General features: G+C 40.1%; 2 protein-coding genes across 2 annotated transcripts in view; one reads left to right on the top strand and one right to left on the bottom strand.

Annotated features, from left to right (window-relative positions):
* Nucleotides 1-147: 147 nt before the first annotated feature.
* Nucleotides 148-4021, top strand: EEF1B2 (eukaryotic translation elongation factor 1 beta 2; the record flags this gene model as incomplete). The annotated part of the gene is made up of 5 exons (XM_009333024.1): nucleotides 148-290; nucleotides 1682-1805; nucleotides 2187-2253; nucleotides 2899-3024; nucleotides 3831-4021. Coding segments are annotated over 5 exons (615 nt in total), but the record flags the coding sequence as incomplete, so codon positions are not given.
* Nucleotides 4022-7029: 3008 nt separating this feature from the next.
* The window catches only part of GPR1 (G protein-coupled receptor 1), a 17661-nt gene continuing 8972 nt past the window's right edge, over nucleotides 7030-15718 (bottom strand). The window contains exon 2 of the mRNA XM_009332075.1: nucleotides 7030-9827. Coding sequence (XP_009330350.1) covers nucleotides 8759-9811 — 1053 coding nt within the window. The 5' untranslated portion in view covers nucleotides 9812-9827 and the 3' untranslated portion in view covers nucleotides 7030-8758. The remainder of the gene's footprint in view (nucleotides 9828-15718) is intronic.

Here is a 15718-nt window from a genome sequence, read left to right as displayed (position 1 = left end):
GCCTGGCTTCTCGCGCTTCTGCGGTGCTGGCCGCTGGGCTTAGCAGCAGCCTGGCGGACGCACCGGGCTGCTGCCGCGGCGCGGTCGTCTCCGGGCTTGGCGGCTGCCGCTTCAGATCCTCCTGCGTGCACCGAGGAAGGGGGTTAACTTCGGCTTATTCTCCGCAGGTACGTCCCTTCTCAGGCTGATATAGCAGTCTTTGAAGCAATCGCTGCCCCACCTCCTGCAGACTTGTTTCATGCTCTTCGGTGGTACAATCATATTAAGTCGTACGAAAAGCAAAAGGCAAGGTATGGTTAAACTGCAAAGCTGGAATACGTGTGCGAACTGGCCTACGAAGTGTTGCATTTGTTTTTTCGAGTTCGAACAAAACGGTGTTTTTTTCACTGGTACCATGTGGCTTTTTGTGTTGTCGTTGGAACTGGAACAGCACTAGAAGCGGAACAGACTTTTTCTGTCAGCACATTACACTTCTCAGAGTTTAGGCAACCTGATTCTGTTTCAGTTGCTGAGATTTCCGCTAAAGCTTCTAAGAAAGGCTTGAGTTTCGTTGCTGCTACTTGCACAGATAACTATGCTGAAAGCTGGAAATGACTTACCAGTAATCGACCCCATAAAGGCAACACCAAAATGGATTAGAAAGTATTACAGGAGTCTTTAAAGATAGATATACATTACATAGATGATAAATAAGGAAAGTGGCTCGTTCAGGTTTTTAGTCCTGGAAGATAAAGCAAAATCAATGATTTGCAATGCAGAAGCACATATAAAGAAGGGGAAATACGAAAGCAAATGTTATCTTCTTTCTCTTTTAGTGATTTTAGTGTTCATGAAAGGTGCTGTATTGACATCCATGGAGACTGCAGGCCTCTCTAAAAAGGTACAGCATAGGTAGTGTCAGTACTGCTACACTGCCTCCTCTATGTGCCTCAGTCCTGTTTAGAGGGAACTCTTGCAAAGTTGGGTGGCTCAGTCACCAGCCCGTTTGGGAAGCGCTTATAATGCTAAAGGGGACTGAGATTATAAAGTTGCTTTACAAAGTCCACTCTGCGGAAACTACATCTAGTTCCTGAAAACTAAAGCGAGTCTTAGGACTCTCGTAACAGCAGTTCACAGTAACAATAGAACTACGAGCTTGTTCTAAGACTACAGAACTGTATGAGCTATAGGAGAAGACTAATTCAGGGGGGGTCCGGTCCCTCGCGTGCTGTTGAGAGCTAGCTTTCAGAGCAAAGCATTCACTGAAACTTCCAAAATCACGGAATCAGTTACCTTGCAACAACATGTTGTCTGTCACTATTAGTTTTTAAACAAACAAAAATATTTTTAGGGAAGCATGAGAAGTTTATAACTCTTCCTACGCAGAATACAATGCAGATAAATGATTCCAATAAGAAAGTTTTTTCTAGCCATATACCTAGGTGGAGCAGCAGTGTTGGGCAGGATCGTGTCAGCTTAGATGAACAATCTTTGAATATGGGATTTGCTGTAGTCTCAACTAGCATGTCGGGAGCATTGAGGATTGTCTTTGGGGAGGTTCTGTTTTCAAGTAGCAGAATTAGATACGTAGTAAAAATGCTGTGCTAAAAAACCTATGAATGGGCTTGTGGGTACATTGACAAATTGGCAGTATTTGTATTGACATTTGAGTAGGTTCCTGATATCTGCCATTTTCTTTCAGCTTGCCAGGAGTAAAAAAGGCTTTGGGGAAATACGGTCCTGCTGATGTTGAGGACACAACAGGTGCAGCCACAGATAGCAAAGATGATGATGACATTGATCTTTTTGGATCTGACGATGAGGAGGTACTTGGGACCTTTTTGTATTGTATTTGGGTTTTTTTTAGAAATACCCAGGTATGCAGATTGTTGCCTTAACTAGTTTAAGTTACTTAAATTTGTGACCTTGATACCAGATCCTACTTGGAATTCTCAAATTCAGCTGTCTTTGCAGAACAGAAAAGCTTGGAAGGTAGAAACTCTAGAGTTAGAAAGGAATGTGTTGCAATGGGGTGAACTGTCTACTTTAACTTTGACTGGTTACATGATGAGTAAAACAAAAAATCACCATCTTTCGGCTGACAGTTGTGATGATTTGTTTTTGCCTGAGTAGATGCCAGTCAATATGTAATGCTTTAAAGATGCAGGGTTTTGGTGCTTCTCTGTAACTTTAGATTTCTCTTTCAGGAAAGTGAAGAAGCAAAGAAACTGAGGGAAGAACGTCTGGCCCAATATGAATCAAAGAAGTCCAAAAGTATGTCTACCAAGAACTTACTCATCTTTTATGCTTGGGTTAATTTTCATGCATTTGAACAGGATGGCTAGAAGCGCTAATTCACTGTAATAGGTAAACTTGACTGGAATGACATGGGAGTAACTCGCTTCACTTGAGTTGCCTGTGAGCTTAGCCTTTCCCATAGCAAATGAAAACCTTAACATAGTTTTTTGTCCTGTTTAATACGCTCTTCTTTGTCTTACCCAGAGGTAAAAGTTTAGAGAAAAGGCTGCAATATGCAAGTCCCTCCACAGCTACTGGTCTGGAACTGTTCAGAACTGTAGCAGTTGCAGTATTCCCTCTGTGGAAAATAAACTGTTACACGGCATTAAGCTCCTTCTCAGATCCTCTGAAAAGGACTTCCTATGTAACAAACAACGATAGGTTTTTAATCTATGTTTTCTTCTGAGACTATTTCAAGAACATAGGTATCTACATCTTGAACATTGGGATATGCGTAGCTTAAATACTTTCGAAATGTATGTTGGTACAAGAGGCCTGTCACAGCTATGTGAGGAGGTTCTTGTGCATGAAATTGGAAAAGTTCTTGTAAAGCTAGTTTGCAAGCATATTCATGAATTTTTGAAAATGTCTCAGCTTTTAATGGTGATTTTCTTCCCCTAGAACCAGCTGTTGTTGCCAAATCGTCAATCTTGCTTGATGTGAAACCTTGGGATGATGAGACGGACATGGCCAAACTAGAGGAGTGTGTTCGAAGCATTCAGGCAGATGGCTTGGTCTGGGGATCTTGTAAGTAGGAGAAAATCTCAAAGCAGGGAGAGGGGAGATAGTGCGGTCTCTTAAGGTAGTGCATGAATAGGTAGACTTGCGGTCACTGTTTGCTGATGCCTGAAAATGTGGGTAGCTAAAACAGTGCAGGAATTGCAATATTACAGTACTTCAGTATCTTGAAATAGTCAAAAAGGTGTGTTAGTGCAGCGGCCTGGTTAAGATTCAAATACAGGTTTTAAAAGCTTTAAAACTTTGGCTCTGCTATTCAGTGTCTCCCTGTACAGTTCCTGAAAGAATCATAGAATCATTAAGGTTGGAAAAGACCTCTAAGGTCATCGAGTCCAACCGTCAACCCAACACCACCATGCCCACTAAACCATGTCCCTAAGCGCCTCATCTACACGTCTTTTAAATACCTCCAGGGATGGTGACTCAACCACTTCGCTGGGCAGCCTGTTCCAATGTTTAACCACTCTTTCAGTAAAGAAATTTTTCCTCACGTCCAATCTAAACCTCCCCTGGCGCAACTTGAGGCCATTTCCTCTTGTCCTATTGCTAGTTACTTGGGAGAAGGTAATGATGCAGCAAGGAAACACCCATACACCCACATCACTGGCTTGGAGGGGGGGGAACCCACAAAAACAAACCCTTTTCGACCACCTTGTAATGAATGCTGTGTTGTTGATTAGGCAGTTTTTAATACAGAACAAATTACGGGGTTTATGTGTTCCTGCAGACTATTTTGGTCAGTTCAATCTTAGATTTGCATTTTTATGCTATTCTACCAATCAAGGAGTACTAAATGCTTTTTTTTTTTTTTTTAGCCAAGCTAGTACCAGTTGGCTATGGTATCAAAAAGCTTCAGATCCAGTGCGTTGTTGAAGATGATAAAGTTGGAACAGATATGCTGGAAGAGAGAATAACAGCTTTTGAAGATTATGTACAATCAATGGATGTAGCTGCTTTCAATAAGATTTAAGACTTGATATATCTAGAATAAATGTAATTGCAAAAATTGGGCTGTGTCTGTGGTTAATTCAAAATCATGGTGTAATCCAACTCATAAATGTAAAATTTGGTTGATGGGTAAGGCAGAAGCTAAAACGAATTTCAAGGTTGCTCTAACACCCCACTGTAGTACTCAAGAGCTTGAGCACAGAAAATGGACAATTTACATGTACCATCAATCCAGATTTAACGTTTACATGGCTTTAAAAATCTGAAATGCCCTCTGCTCCATTTTGGAGGAAGTTGCATCTGTGGAAATTTCTGTAATTCCCCTGGAAGGAGGGGGATGGCTTTAAGGGGAAAAGCGCAGGGCTCAGGCAAAGTGCAAATAACTTTTTTTAGCAGTCAAACAGTAGTATAAGTTCCTTTGGTTAGTCACCACCCTTATTAAACAAAATACATCATGGCTTTTGTTGAAAGCTAAAACTCTGCTGCTGCTGAGGGAGTGGAGATGAAGGTAAGTTAGAAGCAACACAGGGGACTGCAATGTATGAGAGATGGCAAGGCATATAGTGAAACAGATCTGGCCTGAGACTACCATGGTGTCTTCTCATACCCTGTGGTGTGGACTTGGCGTGCTTTTCCTCTGAGGTGTGAAAACATCTGCAGTGAAATTCAAATTTCGCATCTTTTCTGGGGCTTTTTAATTAGTACAGCAAACAATGGTGCTGATAAAAGCTCCTGCTTTCATATTCCAAGGTCCTTGTGTGTCCTGCACCTTGACAGCCTGGGCAGGCATTGGTTAGCCCGGGGAAGGCGACTAGGGGGCAGCATGCGCCTTCCACAAGCACTCTCGGGCACCAGCTGTCCAACCCCCCAGCGTGGAAGTGCGAGGAGCAATGGGGTGCAGTCACCACAGGCTACAGCTAATGCAGGTGGATAATTCACTTACGTAATAAACTTGAAGCATGCTCCAGGCTAAAAACAACAAAAACAGGCGTTCAATTAAAATGCAAAGATAAAGTAGCATAATTAATGCCTGTTTGAGCTGCTTACTTGGCTCCAGATCAGTTTCTAGACGGATTTTGACATTTTTTTAAAGACTGAAGAACCTATCGGAACTAAATTGTTTTCCAGAAGCTATCCATAGGAATGATACAAATTTAAAAGCTGTCAAAGTTGTGAAGCTTCCAGACAAATTCACATTTCCAGGCCTTGATAGAGAATTTATTGTGACCATGAAATGGTGGAAGCCTTTTATGCGCCACATTGGTTACCCTGAGATGAAGGTGCTTGGTGCTGAAGCCCGACAGCGGCAGCTAAAGTAACTCTTTTTGTTCTTCTTTCACAGAGCATCTCTGTGCAATTATCATCTGGCACAGCAGGTCCTGTTTCTCTCTGTTTAAAGGTCTGCCAACTTCACATAATGTAAGAAAGAGCTTTGTTTTATAATTTCTCAAAAAAAAAAATTCTGCCTGACAGAGGTTTAAAGCATGATTAAAGAATTGAAAGTAAGTATAATTACAGGCTTCATTCCCACCTTCCATAAACTTAACTCCTACAGGACTAGCTTCATCCCGTGTGTAATTAATGCACAGTACCCTTTCTGTGGCAATTCTCTAGCTGTCACTTCTGCTAAATCATGTAGCTTAGTTTTAGCAATTCTGTCATGGTGCTGTTAAAGAAATTAGCAAATGCCAGATCAGAAAAAAATGAAATAAAAATTCTGACACACATAAAATTTTCACTATCCTTGGCCATCACTGTTTCTGACCTCCCATTCAGTGTGCTTCTTGCCTTTAAACTCTTTCCTTGACCTTGAAATTAAAGCTCTAAGTGGATAAAATGGTTTGATTTACAGACTGTAACTTTGCTAAAATACAGTACTATGAGCCATCCATCTGACCTGCCAGACTGGATTTTTGAGTGTGTTTCTCATTTATGCTAAGCATGCATGTACAAATTCTTCAGTTGTTGGGATTTCTTTTGTGGGTTTTTTTTCCCTGATGTTAGAAGGAAACTTGCTGCACAGGAACAAAACAATAAAAGCTAGAGAGCACAGTCTCCCCAGTTACAAAATAAATAGGCAAGTGGGCAAGAGAATTCCACAGAATCCATATATATCTATGTTAGGGGGTTTTGTGTAGTATTTGGGTATGGGCTGGTATATTACTGTGTCATTGTGCCTGTGAAAAATCAGCATCTTAGAGTAAACAAGACACTTCTAGCCCAAGTGCACCCCATAACAGAAAGATCAGCAGAAAGTTCTGTAACTTAAATATGTGATATACAGGAATACTGGGAAAACAGTTTCAACAGAAGTATTGGTTACAAACTAATGTAACAACCTTCAGAAGTACAAACTGTTCAGGAAGCAGATAGGAGTAAGTAGCCAGAACCTGTCTATTACAAAATGTGTCAATCGCTATTATTCTTGAATGAATGGTTGATCACAGAGCTACTTCCTGTGAAGTGTTTTTCTATAGTGTCTTTTAGCATGGTAAGATAGATCCCCTTCGTCTGGCTTTTTTACAGTTGTGGTGGGTTGAATGAGTGTTCGTCAGTCCAAGCAGCGTACAACTGTTGGTATTGTTTTGGACACTCTTTGGAAACAGAAACTTAGAGCGTTATCTGTTTTGTTTAGGTATCTTCCATTACTCTTGCAGAAATGATTTGGAGATAATTTTGTAACTGATCTTGCTGTGAATGAGGTAGTAGTTACATTGCAAAATTGTTAATCCACTTAATTCCACAGACCAGGGCTGACTTTGGCCTTCTTCAATTCTGTTCTGTATCTCTGTTGTCTACTTCAGGGGAAGCTTTCTCGTAATTTATGCAAGACAGCATGTGTATGTTCCCCCATTTGAAAATCAATCTCTTTACTGTATATAGCAATATATGTGCTCACATAGCTGACGTGCAAGAAGAAAGCTGACATAAACCTTAATTCCTGTAGTAGAAAGGGTCAGGGCTTGCTTTCATCTTCCAAAATCTTTGGGAAGGAGCGGTTCTAAGAATGGACAGTCACTGCATATTGCTGCTTAGAAAAGCAAATGAACACGCTCTTTGGAAACAACAAAATTTTATTACTTCACTTGGAGTACAGTCAGGAGAGTAGTGCTAATACATCATTCTTAGAAAGATGTCAGGGAACATGTGAAGAAGAACTGAAAAATGTTTGATTTAGGCACATTCAGCAGCACTGTGCCAAAATATTATGAGTCACTATGTACCAGGCAGCAAATGACTCAAAGGAAGAGTGTTGCTTACCAACTTTCCAGCACATTGAAATTCCACTGATCCTGCCTGACTCTCCCAAACTCTGAAACCAGAGCCCAAAGAAACAGTTACAGACCACAGTCAGACTGTTTCTATTTGTCCAGCTACCAATACCAGATGTGCTCATGCATGCATATATAGATATATATCTTATACAAAAGCAAATATATTTACATGTAAGGCCTCAATTACAGTATAAATGCTACTTATGTGTGTTGGCAGGCCATAGAAACTAGGTAGATTATCTGAAAGGTAGTTTTATTCTATATACCTAGGCCAATAACAAGGAAAAAACAGTTGAAGTTTACCCAAAGCTTTTATGCTTTTACTTTTAGTGGAGTTTTATCCCACATTCAACTTTTTATTTAAGTGGTATTGCATCAGAAATTGGTCCACTCCACTTAGCGTATATATTTGCATTGGTACACATGTGATTCTGCAGCAAGCAACAAGTTAGAACAGAATATAGCATAACTGGGACCACTTCACCTTTCTTACGGGAGTGGACTCCATTTCCTGGATGTACTGTCTTGCCTCTCATTTGGCAAAGAAGTCCAAATTTGGCTACAGACTTGTAACAGAATATTGTTGAATTCACTCTGCCCATTTTTTGAAGGTTGGCATTAAGGCAAACAAAATGTTATATTATTTCTTTACCTTTGTTTGACAGAGCAATAAAGAGCAAGTGATAGTTGTAAACCTCTTTGAGCCTGAAAGTTTAAACATAGAAAAAGAACAACTGTGGCAGGGGGCCTTTAATCTCACCTTCTGTTAGAAACATTTTCACTAATTCTTTGCACATTTCCAATGAGCCTAATATCTACATGAAACATCTGCTCAGTATTTTGCACCCAAATGGTGCCAAAAGCACAAGAATAAGTGACCAGAAAACATGGTATCTCCTGTCTTAGTTTTGAGTATAAGATAAAGAGCACTGGGAGAAAACAGATTTTATTTCCATATTTTTCTTTTTTGACAAAAGAAGGCAGCAATTCAGTGTTCTCTGTCTTGGGATCCTTCTCCAACTGCAGAGTGGAGCCACTGATAGCTTCACTTAGCTGGGATGTAGCCAGGTGATTCCTACTTAAGGCAATACTAGACAATCAGGAGACTCATGACCTATTGATGTATGGCCACGACCGCTTGGAATGAGAATGCCTTGATCAAGAGTGTTACCAGTGATGGCAAGGAGGAATATTTTTACTGTGTGCTCTTTTGATAGCAATGAGATATGCAACCACAACAAAATAACAGGATTACAACAACATTCCTGATAAAAAGCCAGTTAGAGCAATTCCACTTACTCTGACAACTTTCAGTTCAGACTGTGTGTGCATTGCAAGTACACCACACCTAAATGATGTGTCCTTTAAAAACCTTTCAAGGAAAGCAGCAAGTGCAATTAAGCCAGCTGTTTACATAAAACTGTATATGCAAAGATGCACATCTGACTGGCAGATGTGAAGTCAAGAACACCTCCAAATCTCCTGTCAGCTCTTTCAGAGAGGGATGGTGACAAGAGCAGTCACTGAGCAGTTTCACAATAGTGCACAGGTGCATGGGTGTTGTCCGAGCTCCACAGCTGCTCGCTGACAGTTCCCGAGCGGCTCACCTCCCACAGTGCCAATTTTAGCACCTCAGAGACTGTTGTCTTGACCTGGGCCTGGAACTTTTTGCTAATCAGAACGTAGAGGATTGGATTGAGGCAACTGTTGATGAAACCAAGGCCAGTGGAGAGGGGAATGCCATCCTGCAGTAAGTCATGCAAGTTTTCATCGTGGTGAGCAGACAGCTCCACAATGCTGAATATGTGATATGGTGTCCAGCAAACAAAAAAAGCTACAACTACAGCAATGATGGTCCAGAAAAGCCTGCTGGAAGTCAATACAGTTCTCCTCTTCACTTTGACAATCAGCAATGAGTAGCAAATGACCATGGTCACTAGAGGAAAGAGGTAACCGAATGCAAGCCTCACCCAAATAAGAATGTGATGTGTCAGCAAAATAAGTTCTCTGTCATGAACATGGAAGTTGTTGTAGCAAATGGTGACGTTGTTGAGAACTGTAGCTGTGTCTCTAAAATATAAGGCAGGGCCACCAATAATTGCAGCTGACATCCAAATGATCCCACTAAGAATGAGGGTGTTCCTTACAGTCCGATACTTGTAGGAAAAGACTGGGTGGACTAGGCGGATGTAGCGGTCAAGGCTGATGAATGTCAGGAAGAAAACACTGGCAAACATATTAAGTAGTGCAATGAATGAGTTCATTTTGCAGAGCCACTTCCCAAAAGGCCAGTGGAAGCCCATTGCCACGTATGTTATATAGAGGGGCAGGAAGAGAACAAAAATGAAATCTGCAATGGCCAGATTGAGGAACCAGAGAGTAGAAACAGATTTATCCCACTTAAAGCCCATAAACCAGATGATGATGGCATTACCTGGCACTCCCAGCAGAAATGCCACACTGTAAAAGGAAAGGGAAATCATATGGGCAATGCTGAGGGAGGACTGGGGTGATTCATCTTCCTCAGACAAGTCGTAGAAATAAGAATAGTTCTCAAAATCTTCAAATGTCATGTTGCACAGTTGCTTTCTGGGGAAGAAAAGAAATGGAACAGTCAAAGGAGAAATGTTTTACTGCACTTCAAATAGTAACCTGCAATTCCTTTAAGTTCTTGGTCATAAAAAAATCCCAAAACATTGACTCAGTTTCACATATCTATCACTTTTTAGTTGTCAGTTGCTAGCAGAAAGCTTGTGGAATATTTTGGTCACAGGCATTTCAAGAAATGCTCAAATCAAGAAAACACTTGAAATCTTCAGGAACTGTTTTCCTTGCATTTATTTCTTAACAGAGAGCACTGAGCACAGTATCACTGATAAAGTTCTGGGAGACCAGATGCAAAGTTTTACTGAAGTGTGATTTTTGTATTCTTTTCTAGGCAGGTTTTGTATTTTACTGCTGTGTTTGTATTTGAAGCAGGTTTATGGATTATATCTGTCAGAAATCAGAGAAGCAGCAGGCACCTATGTAGGCAAAAAAGTGCAATGAAAATGCCAGGAAGCCATTTTTTATAAAATTACCACACATACCCCCCCCCCCCCAAAACCCCCCCCCCCCCCTAAATTTATAGTTAACAAAATCATAGACGGTGATTTCTCCAGCAACTGAAAATTCATGGGTTTATTCCTCTCTATGATGTATCTATCTTTGTAACAAGGAATGCTGATTTTCAGACACATTCAATGTATTAGGTTTCCTTAATGCAGCAAAGGATGTAGAGAAGGAAACATACAGAACATATTTCAGGGACAATACATACAATTGTGGTATTCTTCCACTAGTGAGCTGAGAAACAGGTAATAGATAAAAGAAAATAAAGCTTCCCAGGAGAGTAAGACACACTGTAAGAGCTATAGATGAAAATATGTGTTTCTCCTTTTTTCTTTTTTTAAGACAGAATGACAGTCTCCGTTTTCTTCTATTGCAAAAGCTTCTGAACTTACAAGTACAACATGATTTTCACACAGGAATTTTCTGCTAAAACTCCAAAGGAAGATTGTGGAAAGGAGGGGAGGTGGGAGGAAAATATAAACTGAAAGAAAAACCCAGGAAAAAAGAAATGAATGGGAAAACAGATAGCAAACAGAGATTGAACAGGAAAAAGCACTCAGAAGTTATGTATTCATTCCACAGTACAGACAAAGCTACAGCACAGATGGCCACAGTCTGACAAAAGTATCTGCCATGGTCAAAACAAATATTCTGCTAAATTCTGTTATCATTTGAAGCTATATTGTCTGGCTGGACTCGACTGCACTAAAAACCTGTCCCTGACAGCAGGATACAACCAGCCCATTAGCTGTACTATGGATAAACTCACCGGCACACTTCTGAGCTCTAGCTCCATTCAGAAACTGAAATTCAGCCCGCGCTTTTGGAACCCAGCCCTGCATTCCTGTAATTCCATTAATTTTAGCATGCTAAGGACAACAGGAGCAGGGTCTCCAGAGTACACTGCCTGCAGAACTACATCTGCAAGCTTGTATTCATGTACATACCTTTTCTTCAAAAAAAGTAGTTTGCTTATTTTGAAGGATTACTCACACAAGTGAAGCTACGCATGTGCACACACATTAGCAGGATTAGATTTCTCATTCGTAGATGGATAGACAAGGAGGGGGAAGTTATGTAATTTTGTATCTCTTGATAAAAAGAAAATAGGTAGTAAGAGTCAATACAGCCCATTCTGTCAAGAGGCTATGATAACATTTGGCCTTTGTAATTTACATCAGGCTGAAGGAATGTTATTTGGTTTGTTGTCCTGATAAAAATTATACTTATTGGGCTGCATTTATGTAATTACATGTCCCTTGGGTGTAGATTCTGCATCAAATACCAGTACCGCCCATCTGAGTCATTTTTTCAAATAGCTTCGCAGCTGCTGAGAAATAGTATAAACAAGGAGCAGTACCACCAACATCTGGAACAACATTACATTTGGACAGCTTCAGAGGACAGTCAGGTTAATAATTGGATTTTTGTCTTTGCCTATATCCAGAACTATACCTTCAAATCAAATTTATGCAATTAAACAAAAAAAAAAATCCATTTTTTCAGACTCTTGTTGATTAACATCCTGTATATCCCAGTCACTAATCAATTTTGCTTTTAAGTTTCTCAAGAGCTAGCACAACACAACAATACTTGGATTCAAACATTTCCTCCCAAAACTTTTTTTTTCCCTAATGGTGCTAAAAAAACATAATGACAGCAACAAACATTTGCGTACTGCCCACCAATGTTAATTTTATATTTAGAATTTCAAAGATGATGTATAGCAGGAGAAAGAAAACATACCTAAATAAATACCAAATATTTACCAAGCCTCCTGTAGTTTAAAACTCCTCCATTGAAAGAGCACACCTTTAGAATGCAATTATTTTTCCAAGCTTGTATTTTTCCTCATCTCTAACTCCTAGTATTCCAATGCAGTTACTCTTTAGCAGTGGGGGCAAAAAGGCAGGAGGAACATTGCTTACCATTGCTCCCAGTACACAGATGCTGAAACTAGACTCTATGGCTAGGGTTCAGCAAAGACTGACAATTACATTCGCAAAGCCCAGAACTTTTACCTCTGACACCCACACAGATGAAGCACTTCTATAACAGGACTCACGGTGCTAAGCCCTGCCCTGAAAAAGATAAGCAGTAGGGGATTGTCCATGGAGCTATGCTGGTTTACATCAATAAGGACCCAGATTTTTTCTTCTGGGATAACCGTTAACCATCATTCAGCAGGGATGTTTCTTTGTGTTCTTGAAACACACATAGTCTCAAATACATGAGTTTGGTTTTTATTTATTAATGGACTTTCAGAGTCAGAACTGTCTTGCAGTTCAAGTCTAGGTCTTGAATCGAATTCTATTCCTTATTCTGACACTGATTTCCTGTATGATCTTTGACAAACGGCCTAATTTCCAGGCTGGAAAGACTCTCACGAACCTGTCTGCAAACAGAGGCTCAGTAGAGAAAACAAGACTTTTTGCCAGCAGTTTCCACTTGGCTTTCAGGCCAACTGCTAGAAAGGGAGGTTTGGTGCAGTTCACTGGCTCAGTCCCTGCTGGTCCAGCATTGCAAAAAGGAGCCAGAGCAAGGAAAATATTTTTCAATAAACAGGAAAGTGTGGTTAGAGGCCTGGCAATAGGACTTAGGGGCAGCCACAGGTTACAGAACAGTGTTGTATTACATATGGATGAATATAACCAAGTTTAGACTTCATCCTCTCTTTTTTTTGTTTTTTAATAGTAAACAGCCTGTGTAAAGTGTACGCTCGGCAGTTGTTTGACTGGCATCTGTTCCTGTTTGCTGAGGTCACAAGCAGCTCTGGAAACTGAGCCTCCTTGATTCAGTTGCTTAATTATGAATATAGTTGCTTAATTTTACGCAAATCGGTTTCAGAACATTTGACCAGGAGGTTTCATTTCCTGTCCCCTTCTGTAAAACAGAAGTTAATTACTAAACGATTTCATAGGAGTATCACAGGCTGGCACCTGGTGCTAGTACCTTTTAGATCCTGGGACAGAAAACAGAAGTACCAAGAAATACAGATCGTTAGGAAATATTTCTAAAATACAAAGCCACAGAACTTCTGGGAAGAGACGTCACCACGTCCTACATGGACTGTCTTTCTCTGAATTTCAGCAGGGAATTACAGAATCGGATCTCAATCGACATATTCATAGCTTTTTACTACAAATACCAAGAGTTCATTTTCTCTGCCACCATTACAATATTTCATAAAGTTGAGCCATAATGATAACTTGGACAAATGATTGGATCTGCTTAAAATAGAACAGTTTTTGTCACACTAAGAATGGCCTTATGGTTATGACATGGGACCACTGCTTTGGACTCTATTCATGGCTATGCCACAAGCATCCTGTTTGACCAGGGGAAGTCGTTTGACCTCTCCACGCCTCAGCCCTGAGGCCAGTGAAATGGCTTTGGAATTAAATTACGTTGGGTTTTCAGTCTAAAAATAAGAGAAAACAAACAAAACAGTTGCAGTTTCCACTCACTTCACTTGATGCAAAGTCTTCCTGGGGGTTCAAAGTTCTCTGGGCACCATGCAAGTTAGGGTCCAACTTAATTACACTGGTAGTTTATGCCACATGTTTGGGCTACAGCCCACACAACCTCTCTCTCACATTTGGTCCTCATTACTTTTTAAATTTACAGAGAGGTTCAAGGGAAGAGCTTATTCATTGTCTATGTTAATTAAAAGTTAACACAAATATTTGAGTGATAGTCCCAAAATCTATTTGTTCAGTGTGATAAACAGTGCTCAGAGCCTCTGGCCAGCTAAATTGATTTCAGATGTCACAATCATGGATCCTGACTCAATAGGAAAATTATGGTTTGCGGAGTTGGCTGTCTCAACAGTTAACTTCATAGAGGGAACTTTTAATGTCTTTATGAATAATTCTGAGCCTATCACATTCCACATGTATGATCTATGGCTAAAGGAAAGCTTATTTGATTGATTCACTTCAACTTTTGTCATGTGCAAGAGTCAAATGTTGGAGAACAACTAGTTTCTCAGAAGGTCACCTAAAGCCCGCTTGTCATACTGTGTCTCAGCAAGTTTGTCTGGATATTGGATTCATTTGAGAGCCCTCAAAAAGATTTCTTGGAACTTTTGAGGGGCTAAATTTTGAATTTATCTAGCTTCAAAAACATAAACATGACATTCACTCAGTAGTTTATCTGTAAAGTTCAAAACACAGAAGGCTGAGCAAGTTTGTTAGAGGTATATACATATTTCTGGCAAGCATTTTACAAAGACATAAGAAAAGATCCTAAAACTCACAAGGAATAATGATGAGATTACAAACTGTCATAGACTCATATTTCTCCCTCAAAAGAACAAAGCCAAGATGACCACTTGCCTCCATGCAGAAACATTCCTATCGCAGGAAGTGCCTGATACACCCATACTACAAAATTAAATCATAGCTACACTATAATTTAAGCCTAAAGCTGGCCCTGCAGACAAAGCTACTAGGAAACGAGCATTTTAAGCTAGCATACACAAAAGCAGAATCAAGTCTTGTGTGTATGTTTTCTCTTTCACAGACACATACACAAACGATTATCTCGACTACTGTTTTAATGGTCATTTGACATATAGTAACAAAATGATTTTGTAAGCCGTCCTGAATTCAACAACTAGAATGGGTCATAATAGATATATGTGACTCGAAACATTTTCAAGGCACAATATAAAGGTATTTGTTCTAGCAGACAAGACAAGAATGCAAATAACCATCATTCTCCATTATGTCTCTCAGTGAAGCAGTGTTAGAAATGTATACGCAATGTACTAGCTAGACATCTCCTAAAATTTATGCCAAAAACAACTTTCTTTGAGCAAGGCCAAACCTGACCCTGTTAGTCATAACGCACCACTCATCTGTGGTATTGAAGCCATTTGACCAGATAATAGCCTCACAACGTTTTACACAAAGTGAGTGTTACAGAGGGATTAACAAACCCTTATAGAGCAGACTCAGTTAACATTTGTAAAGCAATGATTTCAGACCAGCACTTTTGCTGCCACAGAAGTGTTAAACAACAAATGGAAACCCCAACCTTACATCTAAGTAATGCTGCTGTAATAGGAAAAGTATCTACAGTAGGTCTGGCCTGAATATAACAAATCATCCAGACAACTGCTGCAATTGAGCAGCATACCATTTCCACAATCAGGTAACTCATAAATGTCTGCAACCAGCAACTGCATATCATCAAAAGTGATTTATTTTCATGCTGATCCCAAGCACCAAGACTTCCACCCCCAAAGAAGACAAAGAAACTCAGATGTCCTCAGGATATGCACTGGGGGGGAGGGGGGGCACTTGGTAACTGTGTAACTAAAAGTAGAAATATCTTTTTTAATATTCCTTTTGAACATAAGGAGG

This window comes from Pygoscelis adeliae, unplaced genomic scaffold (assembly GCF_000699105.1).
Source record: "Pygoscelis adeliae isolate BGI_AS28 unplaced genomic scaffold, ASM69910v1 Scaffold160, whole genome shotgun sequence".
NCBI classification, from domain to species: Eukaryota; Metazoa; Chordata; class Aves; order Sphenisciformes; family Spheniscidae; genus Pygoscelis; species Pygoscelis adeliae.
Note: the sequence above shows the minus strand (reverse complement) of the source record. Positions and strands in the feature narration are given on the sequence as shown.